General features: G+C 65.1%; 3 protein-coding genes across 5 annotated transcripts in view; all 3 read left to right on the forward strand.

Moving 5' to 3' along the window:
• Positions 1 to 2,277, forward strand: part of KDM2A (lysine demethylase 2A) — a 41,737-nt gene extending 39,460 nt beyond the window's left edge. For all 3 annotated transcript variants that reach the window (XM_080344863.1, XM_080344865.1, XM_080344864.1), the window contains one exon: positions 8 to 2,277. In XM_080344863.1, the coding sequence (XP_080200989.1) occupies positions 8 to 189 (182 nt within the window). In that variant the 3' untranslated portion in view covers positions 190 to 2,277. The remainder of the gene's footprint in view (positions 1 to 7) is intronic.
• A 1,514-nt stretch (positions 2,278 to 3,791) lies between these two features.
• On the forward strand, positions 3,792 to 14,271 carry GRK2 (G protein-coupled receptor kinase 2). Its single transcript, XM_080344663.1, is given in 22 exon segments — positions 3,792 to 4,156; positions 6,495 to 6,571; positions 7,135 to 7,208; positions 7,481 to 7,582; positions 7,830 to 7,904; positions 8,384 to 8,445; positions 8,744 to 8,795; positions 9,082 to 9,117; positions 9,119 to 9,174; positions 9,495 to 9,594; positions 9,691 to 9,769; positions 9,865 to 9,995; positions 10,354 to 10,448; positions 10,524 to 10,631; positions 10,708 to 10,774; positions 11,666 to 11,766; positions 11,863 to 11,929; positions 12,017 to 12,112; positions 12,202 to 12,361; positions 12,445 to 12,581; positions 12,775 to 12,888; positions 13,336 to 14,271. Coding segments are annotated over 22 exon segments (2,064 nt in total). The 5' UTR covers positions 3,792 to 4,043; the 3' UTR covers positions 13,498 to 14,271.
• A 1,243-nt stretch (positions 14,272 to 15,514) lies between these two features.
• On the forward strand, positions 15,515 to 23,011 carry ANKRD13D (ankyrin repeat domain 13D). The gene is made up of 15 exons (XM_080344942.1): positions 15,515 to 15,670; positions 16,414 to 16,549; positions 16,629 to 16,753; positions 17,027 to 17,072; positions 17,155 to 17,298; positions 17,927 to 18,116; positions 18,285 to 18,351; positions 18,425 to 18,506; positions 19,117 to 19,178; positions 19,274 to 19,404; positions 20,407 to 20,564; positions 20,636 to 20,782; positions 21,513 to 21,700; positions 21,798 to 21,877; positions 22,236 to 23,011. The coding sequence occupies exons 1-15, from the start codon at positions 15,581 to 15,583 to the stop codon at positions 22,474 to 22,476; spliced, it is 1,887 nt and encodes a 628-aa protein (XP_080201068.1). The 5' UTR covers positions 15,515 to 15,580; the 3' UTR covers positions 22,477 to 23,011.
• Positions 23,012 to 23,250: the final 239 nt, after the last annotated feature.

The raw sequence follows: 23,250 nt of genomic DNA on the forward strand, positions 1-23,250 counted from the left end.
CCCGCAGGCTGCAATAAGCTGACGGACCAGGCCTTGCTGTACCTGCGTCGCATCTCCAACGTCACTCTTATCGACCTACGAGGTTGCAAACAGATCACCCGCAAAGCCTGTGAGCACTTCATCTCGGACCTGTCCATCAACAGCCTCTACTGCCTGTCCGATGAGAAGCTGATCCAAAAAATCAGCTAGAGACCCTCCCCGGGGCAGACTGAGGAGAAGGAAAAATAACAAGAGCCCATCCCACCCCTCTCGGAGAACCGCTCCTCCACGTCCCCACCTTGCCCTCTGCGTCCTGCCGCTGCCTCCCACCCGATTCGGCAGGCAGGGCCGGCGCTCCGACCGTCCTTCCTCCTCCTCCTCCCCCGGGACTTCTGCCGATGAAGATGTCCCGCCAGGCTGGCCAGTACCAGAGGAGGAACGGGCAAAAAGAAATGGCAGGGGAGCCTCGGCGCGGAGGCTTGGCCGCTCCCACGGCGGAGGTTGGAATAGAGATCTCTGTGCAGAGAAATGGGGCCCCCTCTTTCCCCCCCCCCCCCAGCTTTTCCCCCTCCTCCCCGTCGTATCCTCGCCTTGAAAACACTTGTCACTTCCCCGGTAGCACAAAGCTTGAGGGTCAAGGTCTCTCCAAGGAAGCAGGAGCAGAGCTGGAACAAAACCTCCCCCTGACGGCTTCCCTTGTCTGGCTGTGGGGGGGCTGCGATCGCTCCCCCTTCTTCTCCCCCAGTTTTCATGCATTGGAGCAGGGCAGGGCCCCCCCAGCCAGGGGGTCGGGGTTCCCTGGCCACGCAGTGGCCAGAAATGGGGCGGTTTGCAGCCCGTTGTGCCCTTACCCCGTGGGGGATGATGCACTTCCACTTTGGGGCAGCTGTGTACCCCTTCAGTGTCCCCTCCAGTGTCCCCTCTGTCCCAGGGGCCAGGTGTTGATTGGGAGCAGGGGACAAACCCCCCAGGTCCATCGGAGCTCAGGGAGGACTCGGGGAAAAGCGTCATCCAGGGTTGAGTGAGCGCCCGGGGGGGCCGGGAGCTGCCTCCTCTTCCTCCCCCAGCATCGCAAAGCACTCGAGGGCCACCGCGGCCGGAGGGACGAAGGTGGCTTTGTCCGGCCTGGGACCGAACTGGCACGAATGTCCCGTGTGTGTCCCCCCCCCGCTGCATCGTCCTCTTCTTCCTCGCCCTCCTTTTAGCTGCCGTTTTCCTTTGCAATGAATGGTCGGTCCAAAGAACGTCTCTCCAGGGCAGCGGAGAGCTTGTGCACTTTAAAAAAAAAACAAAAAAAAAAGGAAAAAAAGGAAAAAAAAAAAGAAAACAAACAAACAAAAAGAACAAAAAAAACTAAAAAGAAAAAAGAAAGGAAAAAAAAAGTCGGAATCTTCTTTTGGGTCACTATTTTATTTCCCTCCCTGTCCTGCCTGTGACCGGACGCTCCCCGTCCCCCCGGCCTGGTGTCAGGACCCCCCTGCCCCCCCCAACCCCCTGGCAGCGTGTACAGATGATAGCACAAAGCGTGTCACCCCCAGTGTCACCTGTCCCCGGTGTCACCCGTCCCCAGCCCCGCACAGGCCGGCGAGGGGCAGGGGGGCCGCCCCGCCGCCCCAAAGCAATAAGGGAGGAGAAGGTGGGCTGGCGGCACGTCCCCGGGGGATGCGAGGGGACAGCGCGACAGCGCCTTGGGGACAAGGGACAAGTTTTGCCGTGGGGATTCCGGAGGGTTCGGTGCGGGGTTTATTTGAGCTAAAAAACGCATCGCGGGCGAGAGGCCGAGCAGAGAAGCCGCGGCCGGGGGGGGAACCTTCAGCCTTAGTCTCTCCTGGTGGCTCCCGGGACCAGCCGGTGGAAGAATCAAAAGCTTTTATTTTTCCTTTGGATTGATTTTTTTTTTTTTCTTGATTTTTGCAATGAGAAATACAAACAGTTTTTAAAACTATCCCCTGGGGTAGAGCCGAGCTGGGGGCGGGCGGCGAGGGACCCGTCCCCACGTGTCCCCTCGCGGCCGCGCACCCCCGGGATTGTCACCCCTGCTCCCGCCCCCAGGGGCTGAGACTCCACATGGAAGAGAAAAAGAGAATTTATATATATTAAAAAATCACTTAGTGATTTAAAAGCAACCCAGAGTGCTCCCGAGCGACACCTCCCGCGAGAAAAGTCACTTGTTTAAGGGTTTGGTTGTGTTTTTCGGTTTCGTTTCGATTTCTCCCCCGTTTCCCTCTCTCCTCCTCCCCCCCCCCCCCCCTCCCCTTCCTGGAGAAATATTGTAAATATATATTTTTTTGTTGGCGATTTAGAGTCCATCTCTGATGTTTGTGCTTTAAAATTAAATGTAAGCATTAAGGGTAAAAAGCAAAACCACGTCTTGCGCTGTCTCTGTGGGGGCGGTTTGGGTTGGGGGTCGCAGGGGGGGGAGCTCCGTGGCTTCTTCTAATTTAAGTTCATTTTGGTTGTTCTTTTGGTTTGATTTTTTAATTCCTAAGCGTTCTGCAATGCTGGTTTTTGTTTAGAGAGGATCTTGCTCAGAATATATGGTGAGTAGCGCAGGGACGGGAGAGCTGTGGGGGGGACGTACCGACCTCCAGAGAGAAAGATTTTGTTTCTCGGGGGGTGGATTTTTTTGGAATAAAAAACACAAAAAAAATTTAAAGAAAACAAAACCCAAATGTTTTCGTCTCGGCTCCGCCCGTTGTTTGTCTGCGAGGGACAGAGGGACAGGGCCCCTGGGGATGTCCCGTGTGTGTGTGTGTCCCCCCCCCAGCACCAGAGATGAAGCCTGGGGCATGGTTATGTGGTGGCAGCAGCTGTCCCCGAGTCCTCTTTGTCTCCTGGGGGGGGTGGCAGCTGTCCCCATTGTCTCCTGGGGGGGGTGGCTGCTGTCCCTGTGTCCCCATCCCCTCCTGGCCCAAGGCCGCCCCTTCAGCAGGACCGAGGTGACATTCGCTGTCCCCTGGTCCCCTCCATGGGGACGTCCCGGTCCAGGTCCCCACGGTTGGGGTGGCAGCAACAGCAGCAAAACAAGCCCCAGAACGGGACATTTGCATGTGGGGGGTGACATCTGCGGGTGACAGCGTCCTCCACGGGTGGTCACCCGGGGGTGACATCCTGCTCCGCGGGTGGTCACACCTGCTGGCACACGCGTAGTGCTGCACGGTGTCACGTGTGACACGGAGAGTGACATACGTGGTGCCACGTTCAGTGTCACACGCAAACGCACCTGGGGTCACACGCACCCAGAGCCACACACACACCGTGTCACGGACACCGTGTCACGGACACAGTGTCACACACACACTGTCACACACCCACTGTCACACACACGGTGTCACGGACACAGTGTCACACACACACTGTCACACACACGGTGTCACGGACACAGTGTCACACACACTGTCACACACACACTGTCACACACACGGTGTCACGGACACAGTGTCACACACACACTGTCACACACACGGTGTCACGGACACAGTGTCACACACACAGTGTCACACACACACTGTCACACACACGGTGTCACGGACACAGTGTCACACACACACTGTCACACACACACTGTCACACACACACTGTCACACACACGGTGTCACGGACGCAGTGTCACACACACGGTGTCACACACACAGTGTCACACACACGGTGTCACGGACGCAGTGTCACGGACGCAGTGTCACACACACACTGTCACACGCGCGCCCGCCGCTGTCACGGCCCCGCCCATGTGGGCGGGGCGCCGCGAAGGACCGCCCCTTCTAGCCCCGCCCCCTGTCCAGCCCCGCCTGTCACTCACGGGCGCACGCGCACGGGCACGCGCACGGGCACGCGCTCCCCCGCCATGCCCCCCAGCCGCTGAGCGCGCGCCGCCGCCTGCGCCCCCCCCTCCCCTCCCCCCCCCCCGCGGCGGGGCCGGGGCCGGGGGGCCGAGCCGGCTCCATCCCGCGGTCCGCCCCCGGGTTCCGGTTCCGGGTCCCGGTTCCGGTTCCGGTTCCGGGTCCGTCCCGGGTCCGGTCCGGCGCTGGGCGGTGGGGCCGGCGGGGCCGGCGGCGCGGGGCAAGATGGCGGACCTGGAGGCGGTGCTGGCGGACGTGAGCTACCTGATGGCCATGGAGAAGAGCCGCGCCGCGCCCGCCGCCCGCGCCAGCAAGAGGATCCTGCTGCCCGAGCCCAGGTGAGCCCCGCGCGCGGCTGTCCGCCTGTCCGCCCGCCTGTCCGTCCGCCTGTCCGTCCGTGTGTCCGCCCGCCTGTCCGTCCGCCTGTCCGCCCGCCTGTCCGCCCGCCTGTCCGCCCGCCTGTCCGCCCGGCTGTCCGTCCGTGTGTCCGCCCGCCTGTCCGCCCGTGTGTCCATCCGCCTGTCCGCCCGCCTGTCCGCCCGCCTGTCCGTCCGCCTGTCCGTCCGCCTGTCCGCCCGCCTGTCCGCCCGCCTGTCCGCCCGTGTGTCCGTCCGCGCGTCCGCCCGCCCCGGCCCCGCTTCCCCTGTCCCGGGCAGCGCGGGCTCTGCCCCCGGGCCGGCCCGACCCCGCTGCACCGCGGGAACCCGGCCCGGAACGAGCAGCGCACGGGCCGTCAGCACACGCTGTGCACACACACCTGTGTGCACACACACACACGCTGTGCACACACACCTGTGCGCACACACACACACTGTGCACACACACACACTGTGCACACACACCTGTGTGCACACACACTGTGCACACACACACACACTATGCACACACACCTGTGCACACACACACACACTGTGCACACACACCTGTGCGCACACACACACTGTGCACACACACACACACTGTGCGCACACACACACACTGTGCACACACACCTGTGTACACACACACACTGTGCACACACACACACTGTGCACACACACCTGTGTACACACACACACACCTGTGCACGCACACACACTGTGCACACACACACACTGTGCACACACACCTGTGTGCACACACCTGTGTACACACACACACTGTGCGCACACACACACACACTGTGCACACACACCTGTGTACACACACACACACACTGTGCACACACACCTGTGCGCACACACACACTGTGCACACACACACACACTGTGCACACACACCTGTGCACACACACACACACTGTGCACACACACACACCTGTGTGCACACACACACACCTGTGCACACACACACTGTGCACACACACACACTGTGCACACACACACCTGTGCACACACACACACACACTGTGCACACACACCTGTGTACACACACACACTGTGCACACACACACACTGTGCACACACACACACACTGTGCACACACACACACTGTGCACACACACACTGTGCACACACACACACACACTGTGCACAGACACACACTGTGCACACACACACACTGTGCACACACACCTGTGTACACACACACACTGTGCACACACACCTGTGTACACACACACACTGTGCACACACACATACACACTGTGCACACACACACACTGTGCACACACACCTGTGTACACACACACACACTGTGCACACACAGGGCACACACAGGGCACACACACCTGTGTATACATCCCTGTGCACAAACTGCCCTGTGCACACACATCCCTGTGCATGGACACCTGTGCACACACACATCCCTGAACACAGACACCTGTGCACACACACACCTGTGCACACACACCTGTGCGCACACAGCCTTGTGCATACATGCATCCCTGTGCACACACACCTGTACACACACACACATCCCTGTGCACGCATACACCTATGTGCACACACACACATTCTCTATGTACACACACATCCTCTGTGCACACACAGCCCTGTGCACAAGCACCCTTGTGCACACGTACACAGAGCCCTGAGCACACAAAGACACCCCTGTGTGCACAAACACCCCTGTGCACATGTGTACACGGGCGTGCACAGGCACCCGCCTGCACACACACACACACACACAGACACGGCACAGACACACGCCCTTCCCGGTACAGTCACACCCAGCCGCGTGTGCCACCCCCGTGTGCACCATCCCAACACGCGCCTGCCCTGCCAGGCACACCCAGCCCTCCTGCCGCCCTGCGCTGCGTGTGTGTGTGTGCACACGCGTGTGCAGAGTGCACACAACCCCCTGCACAGCTTCCCTTTGCACACCCAGCCCGTGCTGGACCCACGCAGCACAGGACAGTGGCACAGCACGGTGACAGTGGCACAACACACTGCCCTGCTCCTCCCCAGGCAGCAGGAGGGGACCCAGGCGTGCGGCATTGGTCCTCCCTCACTGCCAGACTCCACTGCCCATCTGCACCAGGGAAGCTTTTTTTGGGAGGTTCCCTCCTCCCCAACCCCCCTTGGATCCCTAGCACACGGGACACCCTGTGCCTGACCGTTCCCAGGTGTCACACATCAGGGGACACACGAGATGGGAGGATGCACGTGCCACTGGGGCTTGAGGTGGCACGGACACAGCGGGGGTACCGGGGGGCACAGGGGAGCGGGGCGCTGAGCCCCTCCGGTGTGTCCCCAGCATCCGCAGCGTCATGCAGAAGTACCTGGATGACCGGGGAGAGGTGACGTTCGACAAGATCTTCACGCAGAAGATCGGTGAGCTGGGGACACGGGGACTGCGGGGACACGGGGGCACTGCGTGCCTGCGCAGGTGTGGGGGGGCTGCATTGGTGACAGTGGCCGTGACCATTCCCCCCACCCCTGGGCGACACGAGAGGCTGGGGAGAGGTGCCCGGGGACTGCGTGACACCCCCCTGCGCCACGTCCCCCACCCCGCGTCCCCCACCCTGTCACTTCCCCCAGCGCCGGCATTAACCATCCGGGGCAGGAAGCGGCTCTCGCTTCCTCCTGCCGGCTCTGGCGGTTTCCGGGCACGTCCGCCCCACGGCAGCCCGTTCCCCGGTGCCCACGCACACCCCTGCCCCACCGCTCCCCACTGCACCCCTGCCCCACAGCGCCCTATAGCCCCCCATGTCTTTGCACCGCCTTGAAAAATTCCGTCCGCTCCCCAGTGTGGCACTTCCCCAAACCTGGCATGGGGGTGGCTGTGGGGACAGACAGACCCAGGAGACGCCCCTGTGTCCCTTGGGCTGCGCTATGGGGCGCACGGTGCCGCTCTGGGGCTGGCGCCTCTCACGCCGCGGCTCTGTCCCTGCCAGGGTACCTGCTCTTCAGGGACTTCGCCTTTAACCAGGCAGAGGAGGCCAAACCCCTCATGGAGTTTTACGAGGAGGTGAGATGGGGGGGGACCCATCTGGACTGACCCCCATGGTCGTGAGGAGGGTTAGGGGTGGGATTTGGGACGTGCAGGGCCCACAGATGTGGGGTACCCACAGGGAGACGGTGCCCGGGGGGCCGGGAGGCGATGCTCTGGGTGCCCAGGGCATGTGATGACCATTGAGTGGTACCCAGAGGGGCTGGTGTCGTGGTTCCTGGCGTACCGGGTTCTGGGGGCTGCCCGCTCTGGGGAGGGCGCTGTGCCCACCCGAGCTGTGCCCTCGCCAGATCAAGAAGTATGAGAAGCTGGACTCGGAGGAGGAGCGAGCCGTCCGGAGCCGCCACATCTTCGACCATTACATCATGAAGGAGCTGCTGGCCTGCTCCCACGTGAGTGCCCTGCCGTGCCACGGTGGGGTCCCCAGAGTGCGTGGGAGGGATGTCCCCAGTGTCCCCAGGGGACCAGTTGCCCAGTGTCTTCGGAGAGAGCTCCAAAATCACCACTCACTCTTTTCTGGGAGCCACAGCCCTCTGGGTGGGGGTTCCCCCACGAGTTCCCCAACTTGTGCAGCCCTGCCTGGCCCCTGGGCCGCTGTCCCTTCTGCCCAGGGTGACACGGTCCCATCTTGCCCCACAGCCCTTCTCCAAGAGCGCCACGGAGCACGTCCAGAGCCGCCTCAGCAAGAAGCAGGTGCCCCCAGACCTCTTCCAGGTGGGCGTCACCGGGGACAGAGAGGGGGTCCCTGCCACCTCTGGTACTCGGGGGGTTAATCCTTATGGGGGGCTGGTGAAAGGGTGGTTGGGGCTGGTGGTGACAGGGTCCCTTAGAGGGGTTGAGGGGTCCTAGCCAGTATGGGCACCCCCAAGAGATGGTGAGGGGGTCCCCAGCAGGTTGGGAATGAGGGGGATTGTTGGGCGTCCCCAGGGGGTGGTAGTCAGGAGACTGGGGGCTCCTCAGAGTGGGGGGATTGGGACCCTGCATGTAGAGTTGACCCAGGGTGACAGTGGGGTCCCCAGGCACGGTGACACCAGGGACTCCGGTGACCCTGTGTGGCCGAAGCATCCCCAGTGGCTGGGTGGGAGCGGGGATGTCCCAGAGGTGGAGGAGACCTCTCGTAATGAAGGGACCTGAGGGGCATGGGTGACAGGGGTGGCACTGGGGACCCAGCGCTGAGCCCTGTGTCCCCCCAGCCCTACATTGAGGAGATCTGCCAGAACCTGCGTGGGGGCATCTTCCAGAAGTTCATCGAGAGGTGAGATGGGGGACAGACCAGGGTGTCCCATCCCACTGGGGACCAGGCTCTTCCAGCCCCGAGAGGGGCCAGGGGTCCCTTCTGAGGAGCTCCAGGGATGTCTGTCCCCAGACCAACAACTCACAGGGGTCTCTTCTCACCCCCAGGTCTGACCTGGGGTCTCTCTTTTCCCAGATGGGGGTTCCGGGGGGTGCTGCCTGTCCCCAGACAAGTCCAAAGGGTCCTTCTCCCCCGAGATGGGTCTTGAGGGGGGTCTCTCCAGCACCCCCACTCTTGCCCTCTCTGTGCTTCGTTGCAGTGACAAGTTCACACGGTTCTGCCAGTGGAAGAACGTGGAGCTGAACATCCATGTGAGCGGGGACCCCTGCGCCTCGGGGCACCCGGGCGCTTCCAGGGAGGGGGATGGGGTGCAGTGACACAGCTGCTGCCCTGGGGCTCACCGGGGCACGCTCACCCATGCCCAGGGGCTTCCCCACGCTCACGGGGGACGTGCCTCTGTGTTCCTCACCCGGGGAAACTGAGGCAGAGCGTGCGACCCCCCGGCGCTGTGGACACACGCAGCTCTTGGTGCAGGGTAGGTGCCGCGGGACACAGGTGTCCAGGCTCACCCCCCCGCCTCCTTCTCGCCCCCTCCAGCTCACCATGAACGACTTCAGCGTTCACCGAATCATTTGGCCGCGGTGGTTTCGGCGAGGTCTACGGCTGCCGGAAAGCAGATACGGGCAAAATGTAACGAGGGATGCTCCGTCATGGGGGGTGGCAGAGGGATCCTGCAACAGGGGGGTCCTGGGGCTATGGTGGTGGTCCCAAGGGCATGTGCAGTGGCGTTGCCGTGACGACAGATGTTTAGGGGCTTGCGGAAGTATTGCCATGGCTACGGGTCTCTGGGGGATGCAGGGACGTCACGGCCGTGGGTGGTAGCTGGATGCGGTGCTGTGGCCATGCGAGCTGGTGGTGGAGGGACGCGATGGCGCGGCTGCGGCTGGTGGGGACGTGGCAGCGTGGTGGTGGCACCGGGGCGGGACCCTGCAGGGACTCTCTGCCCCCAGGTATGCCATGAAGTGTTTGGACAAGAAACGCATCAAGATGAAGCAGGGCGAGACCCTGGCCCTCAACGAGCGCATCATGCTGTCTCTCGTCAGCACCGGGGTGAGGGGACACAGGGCTGGCACCCCGGTGACAGGACGTGGCACGGGTGAGGGAGGGTGTCCCCGAGGCGCTGCGTGACCCCGTCTCTCCTGCCAGGACTGCCCGTTCATCGTCTGCATGTCATACGCCTTCCACACGCCCGACAAGCTCAGCTTCATCCTCGACCTCATGAACGGTGAGAAGCCCCAGTCCCAAGGGACCCTGTGGCTGATGCTCGGTCCCAGGGGAGAATCCCAGTGCCAGGGTGACAACTGGTCCTTGTCATCACAGGGGGAGACCTACATTACCACCTGTCCCAGCACGGCGTCTTCTCGGAGGCAGAGATGAGATTTTACGCAGCTGAGATCATCCTGGGCCTGGAGCACATGCACAGCCGCTTCGTGGTGTACCGCGACCTCAAGGTGACCGGCCCCGCGGGCACCCACGCCCCACAGGCACCCCCGGACCCTCTAGAAACCCCCCAGGACCCCGTGGGCACCCACAAGTGTCATAGACCCTGAAGGAATCCTCTGGCCACTCCCCACACCCAGAGGGCACCCCTGACCCTGCAGGAACTGTCCCCAAAACTCCACGGGCACCCTTGGGACCCCGTGGGCATCCTGAGACCCAAATGGGCTCTCACAGCCTCCACCGATGCTTCCCAGTCCTGTAGACACCCCCAAATCCCACAGAACACCCCAGCCTGCCCCATGTGGGCACCCCCAGCCTCCCTGTCCCCCCGTGCCCTCTTGGTCTCGGAGTGACACACTGTCTCGGCAGCCGGCGAACATCCTCCTGGATGAGTTTGGGCACGTCCGCATCTCAGACCTGGGCTTGGCCTGCGACTTCTCCAAGAAGAAGCCCCACGCCAGCGTGTGAGTGTGCCCGTGCCCCCCTCGCCGCGTCCCCCCGCCCGGCATGGCCCCTCACCCTGCTCTGTGCCCCCGCAGCGGCACCCACGGGTACATGGCTCCGGAGGTGCTGCAGAAAGGGGTGGCCTACGACAGCAGCGCCGACTGGTTCTCGCTGGGCTGCATGCTCTTCAAACTGCTGCGGGGGTGAGTGTGCGGGCGCGGCGGGGGCGGGGGGACATGGGTGGGCACCGCTGAGCCCGCCGTCCCCTCGTGGCTGCAGGCACAGCCCCTTTCGGCAGCACAAGACGAAGGACAAGCACGAGATCGACCGCATGACGCTCACCATGGTGAGTTGGGGGCTTTGCCCCGTGTGCCGGGGGTGCTGAGGCGGGTGTGGATAGGGGGTGAGCACCCCTGGGCTGCTGTGCCCCCCCAGAATGTGCTGGCAAAGGCCTGTGGGGCACACAGGGTGTGAGATTGGGGACATTGGGGACACTGGGACGTTGCGTATGTGTGTGCATGCGTGCGCTCTGGTGCGCAGGCACGTATAAGTGCAGGTCTGTGCGTGCCAGCCTGTGTCCTGCATGTGTCTGTGCACGGGTGTGTGTGTCCTCTCCCTTTGCACCCTGTGCCCCCCCCGAGGCTTAGACCGTGGTTTCTTTTCGTGTGTGTTTGGACACTCCTGCAGGAGCTTCGGTGCTGTCCCCAAAACTCCACGGGCACCCTTGGGACCCCATGGGCATCCTGAGACCCACATGGCCCGGCGCTCGGCCGAGCTTTTTGCCCGCTGTGAGGAGGGAGGACGGGACGGCTGCTCCCTGAGCTTTGGCTCCTGCTGCCCCAGATCCAACCCCCTCTCTGGCTCAAGATACAGTTAGATACAATGGATATTTGCATCCAGCTAACAGTAAATACGCATGCAGCTTTAAGGAAAATAACTAGTTAAAAAGAACAGAGACTAGAGTGTCATTGGACACGAGAAAAACCCAGCTGATGGAAGAAGTTCCGTTTACTCTTCTTCCTCTGAAGGTGTGAACTCGAGATTGAGACAGGAGGTGGGAACTTCAAAGAGACAGCGTGTGGCCCGAGAAAGACGTTCTTTTAGAATCATTTTAGTTGGAAAAGACCTTTAAGGTCATTGATTCCAGCTGTCAACCGTGTGTGTGTATCGGTCCCCCCGCTCACACGTGTCCTGTGGTGCTCGTGTGTCACGGTGTGACCGGCTGTGTCTCCCGCAGGCCGTCGAGCTGCCCGACTCCTTCTCCCCCGAGCTGCGCTCGCTGCTCGAGGGGCTGCTGCAGCGGGACGTCAACCGCCGGCTGGGCTGCATGGGCCGCGGGTGAGTCCCGGCGGGCACCGCGGGCACCGGGACGGAGCCCAGGGGGGCTGGGGCAGGAGGAACGGAGGGTGTGCTCACCCCAAACTCGCTCCCCAGGGCCCAGGAGGTGAAGGAGGAGCCCTTCTTCAAAGGTCTGGACTGGCAGATGGTTTTCCTGCAGAAGGTGAGGAGTATGGGACATGGTACTGGGCACAGGAAGGGGTACCGGGCACAGGCGGCCACCCCTCTAAAACCCCTTTCCTGCCCGCAGTACCCGCCGCCCCTCATCCCCCCCCGCGGCGAGGTGAACGCGGCCGACGCCTTCGACATCGGCTCCTTCGACGAGGAGGACACCAAGGGCATCAAGGTAGCGGGGCGGAGGGGCTGAGCGCGGCGGGGGCGGCGGCGGGCAGCCCTGACCCCGCGCCGCCTGCCTGCCCGCTCCCTGCCCGCCAGCTGCTGGAGAGCGACCAGGAGCTGTACCGCAACTTCCCGCTCACCATCTCCGAGCGGTGGCAGCAGGAGGTGACCGAGACCGTCTTCGAAGCCGTCAACGCCGACACCGACAAGCTGGAGGCTCGGAAGAAGGCCAAAAAGCAGCTGGGCCATGAGGAGGGTGAGTGGGGCTGGTTCCACCCCCGAAACCCCCTCGAAACCCCCCCGGCCGTGCCCTGGGCTCACTGTGCCTCTGGGGCGCAGAGTACGCCATGGGCAAGGACTGCATCATGCACGGCTACATGTCCAAGCTGGGCAACCCCTTCCTGACGCAGTGGCAACGCCGCTACTTCTACCTCTTCCCCAACCGCCTCGAGTGGCGCGGGGAGGGCGAGTCGCCGGTAAGGCGGGCGCGGGGGGGCACAGGGAGGCGTTGAGGGGAGCAGGGGGTTCACCTGGGCACGGGCAGACATCGGGGGGGCACGTGGGGTGAGGGATGTGCAGCAGCAGATGTAGCACTGCAACGGGTGTGGGGGCACATGGCGGGGTTTGGGGGGTCCTCGGTGGGGGCGAGGGCTCAGCCTGTCCCCCCAGCAGTCCCTGCTCACCATGGAGGAGATCGACTCGGTGGAGGAGACGCAGGTGAAGGAACGCAAGTGCATCCTGCTCCGCATCCGCGGCGGCAAGCAGTTCGTGCTGCAGTGCGATGTGAGTGCGCCCTGGGCCACCTGCCGGGGCTGGCCACCGTTCCCCGCGGTCACTGGCCACTTCTGCCAGGCACTAGCCACCTCACTGGCCGTGTCCCCTGGGTGCCAGGTGCTCCTGCTGGGCACTAACCTGCATTTTAGCCACCTCCTGCTAGCTGGGTACTAGCCACCTCTAGGCTACCACTAGCTGTTCCCTGCTGGGTGCTAGCCACCTCCTCCTGCCAGCTGGTTGCCACTCTTCCTGGCCACTAGCCCTGCACGTTTAGCCCTCCATGTCATCACAGGGCACAAACACAGAAAGTTCGGGGCAACCCCAGAGCCCTGGCACCCGGGGGAGCCCCCAACCACCCCGTACCCCTCTCTGCCACCCTGTGGAGCCCCCAGCCACCCCCTTCCCAGCCCTGGCACCTCGGGGAGCCCCCATTCTGACCCGTACCCCCCCACACAGAGCGACCCCGAGCTGGTGCAGTGGCGGAAGGAGCTGCGGGACGCCCAGCGCCAGGCGCAGCAGCTGCTGCAGCGGGTGCCGCGGATGCAGAACAAGCCCCGCTCGCCCGTGGTGGAGCTCAGCAAAGTGCCGTTCATCCAGCGCTCCCCCAACGGGCTCTGACCCCCCCTCCCGTGCGCCCCCCTCTTTTCCTCCTTCCCACCCCGCCTCTAATTTATTGGGTTGGGTTCCCGCGTTCCCCCGCTTCTTTTTGTCGTTGGAGGACGGAGCGGGCACGGCCGCGGTGTCGCCGTCCCGGCACCGGGCGCGCGGCGCAGCTCGGCGCCTCTCCCCGGCCTGTCCCCCCACCTTCCCAAACCCCCTCCGAACTCTCCGGCTCAGATGAAGGCAGCCCCCGCGCCCCCTCTCCGCGCCCGCCCGCTTCGCCACCGCTGTGTGTGCCAAATGGGGCAGGTGGGTGCCCAGCTCCGGCCGGGCAGGGAACCGGCCACCTCGTCTCACCCCGTAGCCTTTTGCCCACCTCCCCCGAGCCGGCGCGTCCCCGGCTCGGCTGTGCCCGTCCTGTGGGTGCCAAGTCCTTGGTGTGTGTGTGTGTGAGTGCGTGTGCCTGCGGGGACCCCCTGTAAATACTGTGCCATGGGTCCCCTGTGTCCCCCGGCTCCTGTCACCGCTCCCGCCTCCCCCCGAGCTGCAGGCGTGGCTGAGGAGGAGGGAGCAAGTGGGACCCCCCCCCAAAATCAGCCTCGTGTAACTGGCCCGGTCCCTGGCCGGTGGGCACAGGGTGTCCCCCAGGGTGTCCCCAACCCCAGTCCCTGGTGGCATCTGTAAATATTGGTCTGCGGTCGCTCTGCTCCAGGGTCTGGGGGGACAGAGGGTGGCACCGGGCAGGGCCGGGGCCGTCGGTGAGTGAGATTTTAATGAGCAGAGACGTGAGAATGGGAAAAAAAGAATTAAAAAGAGTTTTTATAATAAAAATCTGGAAAAAACACCAGCTGGCTCCAGCTGTTTGTGGGGGGGCAGACATGTCCCCGTGCCCCAGCTCCCTGTGACCTCGGGTGGTGGCGGCTGCCTGCGGGTCCCCCCCACGGGCGTGGTGGCGTTTTGGGGACACCTGGGTGGGAGTTGTCGCTGTGCGATGTGGCGGCGGTGGGGGATGAGGGGTGGGAGCGGGGGGTCAGGTCCCTGTTGCTGTGCTGTCCCTCTGGGTGACCTCGCCTGTCCCCTTGTCCCTGCTGCCCGCACCCCGTGTTTAGGCAGCACCCTCCCCGGTGTTCCCGCATTCCCGCCGCCCGGCAGGGCCGGGACCCCCGGGGGACTCTCCGGTGTCTAACGAGAGGGTTGTGCCACGGAACGGAGCAAAACAGCCGCACCTGCCCAGGGCGGAGCGGGACGGGACGGGGACACGGCACAGGGAGGTCCCGGTGACCCGCTGTGGAGTCCCGAGGTCCCGCACACCCGCGGGGCTCCCACGGGGAGATACCGACGAGGGGGCGGCCCCCGGTACCGGGGCAGGTGCGGGATGACGCGTCCCCGGCGCAGAGTGGCCCGTGAGGCCTCGGGGCAGACCCGGGACCGGTAGATTTCACCTCTCCGGTGCCCGGCGCAGGATGCCCCGGGGCCGCGGGGGCCGGTGTCCCGCCGTGCCCGGTGCCGGGTCCAGGTGCCGGTGCCCGCGGCCGCCGTGCCCGGTGCCGGATCCCAGTGCCAGTTCTGGGTGCCAGTGCCCGCGGCTGCTATGCCCGGTGCCCGTTACGGATGCCGGTGCCGCTGTGCCCGGTGCCTATGCCTGTTTTGGGTGCCGGTGCCCGCCCCGCCCTGCCCGGTGCCGGTTCCCGTTGCCGGTGCCGCTGTTCCCGTTGCCAGTCCCTGTTGCCGGTGCCGCCGTGCCCGGTGCCGGTCCCTGTTGCCGATGCCGTTGTTCCCGGTGCCGGTCCCCCCTGCCGGCGTCCGCCCCGCCGTGCCCGTTGCCGGTTCCCGTTGCCGGTTCCCGTTGCCGGTCTCTGTTGCCGGTGCCGCTGTACCCGGTGCCGGTCCCCCCTGCCGGCGCCCGCCCCGCCGTGCCCGGTGCCGGTTCCCGTTGCGGGTCCCCGTTGCCGGTCCCCGTTGCCGGTCCCCGTTGCCCCGCCCCGCCGCTCTGCGCCGCCGCCGCCGCCGCCCCCGCGCGCAGCCATTGCGGGCAGGCCCCGGCGCTGCGGCCCGTCCGCCCCGCGCTGCCCGGCGCGGCCCCGGGGGACATGGTGGCGGGATGGCCCGGCCCGGAGACACCTTCCCGCTGCACCGGCTCGTCTGGCACAACCGGCACCAGGCGCTGGACAGCGCCCTGCGCTCCGGCACGGTGGGCGCCGCCGCCGGCACCGGGCACCGGCACCCAGGGCCCCCACCCAGCGCCGGGCAGCGGGGGGAGCGGGGAGCGGGGGGGGCGGCGGAACTGGGAGCTGCGGGTGCGGGACTGGGATGCGAGGGCAGCGGCGGCACCGGGAGCGGCGCGGGGGGCGGGAGAACGGGGGACGCGAGGACTGGGAGCACTGGGGAGACTGGGGGCACCAGGGGGACTGGGATACTAGGGCACTGGGAGCAACTGGGAGCACTGGGATTGGGGGACTGCGGGCACTGGAGGCAGAGGGAGACTGGGAGCGCTGGAGGAAGTGGGAGGCTTGGAAATTGAGGGCACTGGGAGCACTGGGGGGGCTGGTGGCACTGGGATGGGGATACTGGGATCATAAGGGACTGGGAGCACTGGAGAGAGAGGGGGACTGGGAGGCTGGGGGGACTGGGGGCATTGGGACAGGGTACTGAGGTATTATAGGACTGGAAGCACTGGGGGTATAACGGGTCTGGGGGCACTGGGGGCAGGTGACTGGGGGACAGGAGGACTTGGGAGATGGAGGGGTGGTGGCTTTGGCGACAGGGGCCACTGGGGAGCGGGGACCACTGGGGGACAGGGGGCACTGGGCATGGGCACAGGCACCCTGGGGTGCCAGGGTCCTGCACTGGGGTGCTGGGGCAGGGGGCACTGGGGGGATGTGGGGCGCCTGGGGCACCCCAGGCGGGTGGCAGTGACCCTGCTCGCACACGCAGCACGACGTGGAGCTGACGGACCCGCGCGGGAGGACCCCGCTGGAGCTGGCCGTGTCCCTGGGCCACCTGGAGTCCGTGCGGGTGCTGCTGCGGCACAACGCCAACGTGGGCCGCGAGAACGCCAACGGCTGGACGGGTACGCGGGCGCGGGGACCTGCTGCCGGCCCGGGGACGCCGGCCCGGGGCGCGGGTGCTGACGGTGTCCCGTGTCCCAGTGCTGCAGGAGGCGGTGAGCACGGGGGACCCCGAGATGGTGCAGCTGGTGCTCCAGTACCGCGACTACCAGCGGGCGACGCGGCGGCTCGCCGGCATCCCCGAGCTGCTCAGCAAACTGCGCCGGGTACGGCACCGGGCTGGGCTCTGGGGGGGCAGAGGGTGCCCCCCAAGTCACTCCAGGACCCCTGTCTCCTCCAAGAGCCTGCGCTGTCCCCAGGGACCCCTGCTCATCCCTGTTCACCCCACTTTCCCAGGTCACCCTGATCCCCACCCAGGACCCCAGTAGGGACCCCCGTCCCTGTCCTCAAGACTCCCCAGTGATCCCAGCAGGGACACCCCCATCCCTCTGTCCCCCCCATGTCCCCCCAGCTGCTCCCTGACCCCTCATCTCTTCCAGGCATCCGACTTCTATGTGGAGATGAAGTGGGAGTTCACCAGCTGGGGTGAGTGGGACCGGGGGGAGCTGTGGGGCTGGGGGGTCCCCGTCCCCCCGCTGTGCCGCTGATGTGACACGTGTCCCCGCAGTGCCCCTGGTCTCCAAGGTCTGTCCCAGCGACGTTTACCGCGTCTGGAAGCGGGGGGAGAGCCTGCGCGTTGACACCACACTGCTGGGCTTCGAGCACATGACGTGGCAGCGCGGCCGCCGCAGCTACATCTTCAAGGGGGACGGTCGGTGCCACCTCCCACGGGGACACCCTGGGACCCCAAATACCCTCGGGGACATCCTGGTCACCCTGGGGATTCCTTCCAGACTCCAGATTCACTATAGGGACCCCCTGGGGACCCCAGGGACCACCTGAGCCATGTGACAAATGGCAGGGATGTCAGTCCCCTGCTGGGACCCCAATTCCCTGCTGTAGCACCAGGGGACTGGAAGCAACTGGGAGCACTTGGGGTACTGCAGGCACTGGGATAGGAGCACTGGGGAGAGGGAGACCGGGAGCTTGAGGGCACTGGGGATGCTGGTGGCACTGGGAAGGGGGTATTGGGATCATAAGGAATTGGGAGGACTGGAGATAGAGAGGGGCTTGGGGGCTGGGGGCACTGGGACAGGGTATTGAGATATAATGGGACCAGAAGCACTGGGGGTATAATGGCACTGGGGGCACTTGGACCAGGTGGCCAGGAGGGCTTGGGGGCTGGAGGGGTGGTGGCTTTAGGGCCAGGGGCCACTGTCCCTTGTGAGCACTGGGGATCCCTTCAGGATACCCCTGAGATGCAGCAACCCCGAGCCTGGGGGGTGACGTGGGTTCCGCGGTGGCCGTGGCGGGTGCTGACCAGTTGTCCCCGTGCACAGAGGACGGCGCGGTGGTGATGGAGGTGGACCACGACAAGCAGGTGGTCTACACGGAGACCTTGGCCTTGGCCTTGCACGAGCCCGACCTGCTGCTGGCCGCCATGCAGCCCTCGGAGGAGCACGTGGCCGGGCGGCTGACGTCCCCCATCGTGTCCACGCACCTGGACACCAGGAACATCGCCTTCGAGAGGTGGGGGGCGGGGGGGCCCTGGCAGGATGAACTTACGAGGAAGGGGCCGTGTGAGGGCTCGCACGGGGGAAACCGCATGCAAAGGGGAAGGAAACGCTTGTGCAAGAGGGCGAGCGGCGTGCGAGGAGCCACCCCATTGCGGGGTGACACCTTCCTCCCCCACCCCAGGAACAAGTCGGGGATCTGGGGCTGGCGCTCCGAGAAGATGGAGATGGTCAGCGGCTACGAGGCCAAGGTGGGCACGGTGGGGACACGGGGGACACCCCCGGTGCCCGGCGGGGCTGATCCTGGTGTCACCCCCCTGGCAGGTGTACAGCGCCAGCAACGTGGAGCTGGTCACCAAGACCAGGACAGAGCACCTGTCCGACCAGGACAAGTCACGCAGCAAAGGTGACAGCCCCCTTGGCCAATCAGGGAGCCCGCACAGCGGGGACACGCCCCCTCCTGGTGCAAGGCCCGCCCCCCTAGGGCAAGGTCCAACCCCTGCCTGGGGGGACGTGTGTCAAGTGTGGGACACTGGGGTGTCACCCATCAGGTGTGGGACACCGTGGGTGATGGGGGGGACATGTCAGGTGTGGGACACTGTGTGGGGTGTCACCCATCAGGTGTGGGACACTGTGGGTGATGGGGGGGACATGTCAGGTGTGGGACACTGTGTGGGGTGTCACTCATCAGGTGTGGAACACCATGGGTGATGATGGGGACATGTCAGGTGTGGGACACTGGGGTGTCACCCATCAGGTGTGGGACACTGTGGGTGATGGGTGGGGCATGTGTCAGGTGTGGGACAGCGTGTGAGGTGTCAGTCACCAGGTGTGGGACACTGGGGTGTCACCCATCAGATGTGGGACACTGGCATGTCACTCATCAGGTGTGGGACACCGTGGGTGCCGGCTGTGATGTATCAGGTGTGGGACACTGTGTGGGGTGTCACCTATCAGATGTGGGACACTGTGTGGGGTGCCACCCACCAGATGTCACCCCCCTCTCTCCCCCCCAGGCTCCAAGACCCCCTTCCACTCCTTCCTGGGCATCGCGCAGCAGCACGGCACCCACAACGGGGTGAGTGTCTGGGGCAGGGGGTGCCCCAGGGGTTGGGGTGCACCCCCATTGCTCGAGGACCCAGGGGACACTGAGTGGTGCCGGTGTCACCGCAGGCACCCGTGCTGCAGGCTGCCAGCCCCACCAACCCCACGGCCATCACCCCCGAGGAGTATTTCGACCCCCACTTCGACCTGGAGACCCGCAACATTGGGCGCCCCATCGAGATGTCCAGCAAGGTGCAGAGGTGAGGCCACTGTCCCCAGGGTGACATTGTCCCAGGGACGCGGCACTGGGGTGGCAGGGAAGGGATGCAAGGCGGTGACACAGCAGTGGAGTGGCAGAACCCGGGAGGACGGTGAAATGGTCCCCTGGGGTGTGGCACTAGGGTGTAAGGACCTGTGGGGGTGGTGGCACTGACCCAGGGGATGTGACACTGGGTGTCAGGAGCTGTGGGGGCGATGATGGGGTCCCAAAGGACATGACATAGGGTGTCAGGATACATGGGGTGGTGGCATCATCCCAAGGGACATGACAGTGGGTGTCAGGATCCATGGGGTGGTGACACTGTCCCAGGGGATGTGACATTGGGTGTCAGGAGCCATGGGGGTGATGATGGAGTCCCAAGGGACATGATACTGGGTGTCAGGATCCATGGGGTGGTGGCACTGTCCCAGAGGATGTGACAGTGGGTGTCAGGATCCATGGGGGTGATGATAGGGTCCCAAGGGACATGTCACTGGGTGTCAGGATACGTGGGGTGGTGGCACTGTCCCAGGGGATGTGACACTGGGTGTCAGAAGCCATGGGGGTGATGATGGGGTCCCAAGGGACATGTCACTGGGTGTTAGGATCCAGGGGGTGGTGACACTGTCCCAAGGGATGTGACACTGGGTGTCAGGAGCCATGGGGTGGTGGCACTGTCCCAGGGGGTGTGACACTGGATGTGAGGACCCATGGGTGGTGACAGGGTCCCAGGGGATGTGACACTGGGTGTCAGGATACATGGTGTGGTGGCACTGTCCCAGGGGATGTGACACTGGGTGTCAGGATCCATGGTGTGGTGGCACTGTCCCAGGGGATGTGACACTGAGTGTCAGGATCCATGATGTGGTGGCACTGTCCCAGGGGATGTGACACTGAGTGTCAGGATCCATGGGGTGGTGGCACTGTCCCAGGGGGTGTGTCACTGGGTGTGAGGACCCATGGGTGGTGACAGGGTCCCGTGCCCACGCCGGTGTCTGGGCAGGTTCAAGGCCACGCTGTGGCTGTGCGAGCAGCACCCGCTGTCGCTGGCGGAGCAGGTGACCCCCATCATCGACCTCATGGCCATCTCCAACGCCCACTTCGCCAAGCTGCGCGACTTCATCACCCTCAAGCTGCCGCCCGGTTTTCCCGTCAAGATCGGTGAGGGTGGGGCCGGGGGGGGCAGGCGGGGCCCGTCCCAGGGCAGGGCCGCTGACCCCTGTCCCCCCCAGAGATCCCCCTGTTCCACGTCCTCAACGCCCGCATCACCTTCAGCAACCTGTGCGGGTGCGACCAGCCGCTGGGCTCCGTGCGGGTCTGCACCCCCGCTCCCCCCCCCGGCACACAGCTCCCCGGCACACAGCCCCCCGGCGCCAAAGGTGAGGCTGGGGGAAGGGGGGGGGACTCTGGGGGTCTCCGTGCTGGGGGTTACCCCAGGGTGGTGTCTGTGGGTGCTGTGGGGGGTCCCGAGTACCACCAGGCTGCCCATGGGTGATGGGTGCTGGGGGGTGCCAGAGCTGGGGTGTGCAGGGTGCTGTGGGATGCTGGGTGGCACAGGGTACCCGTGGTTACAGGGTGTCGTGGGATGCTGTGGGTGTGGGATGCTGCAGGGTGCCACAGAATGTCACGGGGTGCTATGGGACACTGTGGGGTGTTGTGGAACGCTGTGGGATTCCGTGGGGTGCTGTGGGATGCAGCGGGGTGCCGTGGGGCACCATAGAGTGCTGTGGGGTGCCGTGGAATACCATAAGGTACGGTGGGATGCAACGGGGTGCCATGGGACGCTGCACGGTGCCGTGGGACGCCATGGAATGCCATGGGGTGCTGTGGGACACCGTGGCATGCTGTGGGGCGCCGTGGGATGCCATGTGGTGCCATGGGATGCAACGGGGTGCTGCGGGATGCAATGGGACACTGGGGGATGCTGTGGGGTGCCATGGAACACTGTGGGATGCTGTGTGACACAATGGGATGCAATGAGATGCTGTGGGATGCCATGGAACACTGTGGGATGCTGTGGGATGCAATGGGATGCAATGGGATGCTATGGGGTGCCATGGAACACTGTGGGATGCTGTGGGGTGCCACGGGACGCCGCGGGGTGCTCAGGGCCCCCCGCAGGGGGTGCAGCAGACTGGCCGTTCCCGTGCGAGGTGGAGCCGGCGGTGTTCGAGGTGCCGGCGGGGTACACGGTGCTGGGCGCGGGGCGCAGCGAGCCCCTGCGGGACGAGGACGACGACCTGCTGCAGTTCGCCATCCAGCAGAGCCTGCTCGACGCCGGCACTGAGACCGACCAGGTGCGGCCACGCCCCTCCCACTGACCCCGCCCACACGGCGGGCCAGGCCACACCCTCCAGTGGCCCCGCCCCTAGGAACAAGCCCCGCCCCCCGCAGGTGACCATTTGGGAGGCGCTGACCAACACCCGCCCGGGCACCGACCCGCCCCCCTACGACGAGGACCTGCAGCTGGAGCGGTGAGACTCCGCCCACAGGGGCGTGGCCTGGGGCTGCCCCGCCCACCGCGTCTGGGGCGGGGCCAGGACGGGAGGGGCGGCACCTATGGGGAGGGGCCCTGGGGTGTGGCCCAAGGGGAGGGGCTTTCTGAATTAGGGGCGTGGCTTCCCACTCTGAAGAGTGTGGCCCACATGGGCGGGGCTAATTGCAGGTGTGGGCGTGGCTAAGCAGATGGGTGGGGCCCGTGGAGAGGGGTGTGGCTCTCCAGCCCTGGGTGGAGCTGTGAAGTGGGTGTGGTCACTTAGGGTGGGGCAGAATGGGCGTGGCCTCCAGAACGGGCGTGGCTCTGGGGCGTGGCCACAGCGTTTCTCCCCACAGCGCCCTGCAGGAGAGCATGCTGCTGCAGGCCGGCCCCAGCGCCGAGCCCCCGCCAGCCGAGAGCCCCCCCGGGGCAGGTGGGGGCAGCCCGCCGGGCCCCCCCGGCTACGGCAGCTTCGCGGAGCAGCTGCGCTTGGCCATGGCGCTCTCAGAGCGGGAGCAGGAGGAGCGGGAGCGGCGCCGGCGCGAGGAGGATGAGGAGCTCCAGCGCATCCTGCGCCTGTCCCTCACCGACAAGTAGCGCCGTGGCGCTCGGGGACAGGGTTGTCCCACGTGGGGACACCCCCACGGGGACAGGGACACCCCGTTGGCACCGCGTCCACCAGGGACTGCCTCGCATGGGGACAGCTTGACGTGGGCACCGTCCCGCACTGGGACACCCCAGCTCGGGCACAGCCCTGCCTGGGAACCGGCCGGTGCTGGGGTGACACCCCCGTGCCAGTGACTCCCCTTGATGTGGGCACAGCCCCTGCACAGGGGGAATTGATCCAGGGATCCTCCTACCCCCGGGACCCCCGAACCAGGGATCCCCTCCCGCCAGGCTCAAACCTCAGCCCAGGGACCCTGATCTGGGGACCCCCACCCCAGGGACACCCCTATCCCCAGGACCCCCACCCTAGGGCCCCCCTCCTCTTTGGTGTTGTACGTTGACCCCGCGGGGGACAGGACGGACCCAGGGGTCCCTGTGGATGTCACTGACTCCTATTCAACAGCACCCCATGCTTGGGGATGTCAGGGACCCCCAGGCCTCATCCCTTGGTGGCAGTGGGGGGGCTGGAGGGACCTCAGATGTATGTACATATACATATACATATATATATATATATATATCTACACGGATGTGTGCAGACTGCTGGGGAACTGGATGAGGGGGTCCTGCATGCTGGGGACCCTCAAGGGGTTCCCATCTGCTGTGGACTTGGGTGGGGGGTGGTCCCAGGTGCTCGGGAGTTCCCACCTGCTGGGGACCAGGGCAGAGGCGGGGTCTGGGTGCTGGGGACCCTCGGGGGGTTCC

Source organism: Nesoenas mayeri (assembly GCF_963082525.1).
Source record: "Nesoenas mayeri genome assembly, chromosome: 5".
Taxonomy (NCBI): Eukaryota; Metazoa; Chordata; class Aves; order Columbiformes; family Columbidae; genus Nesoenas; species Nesoenas mayeri.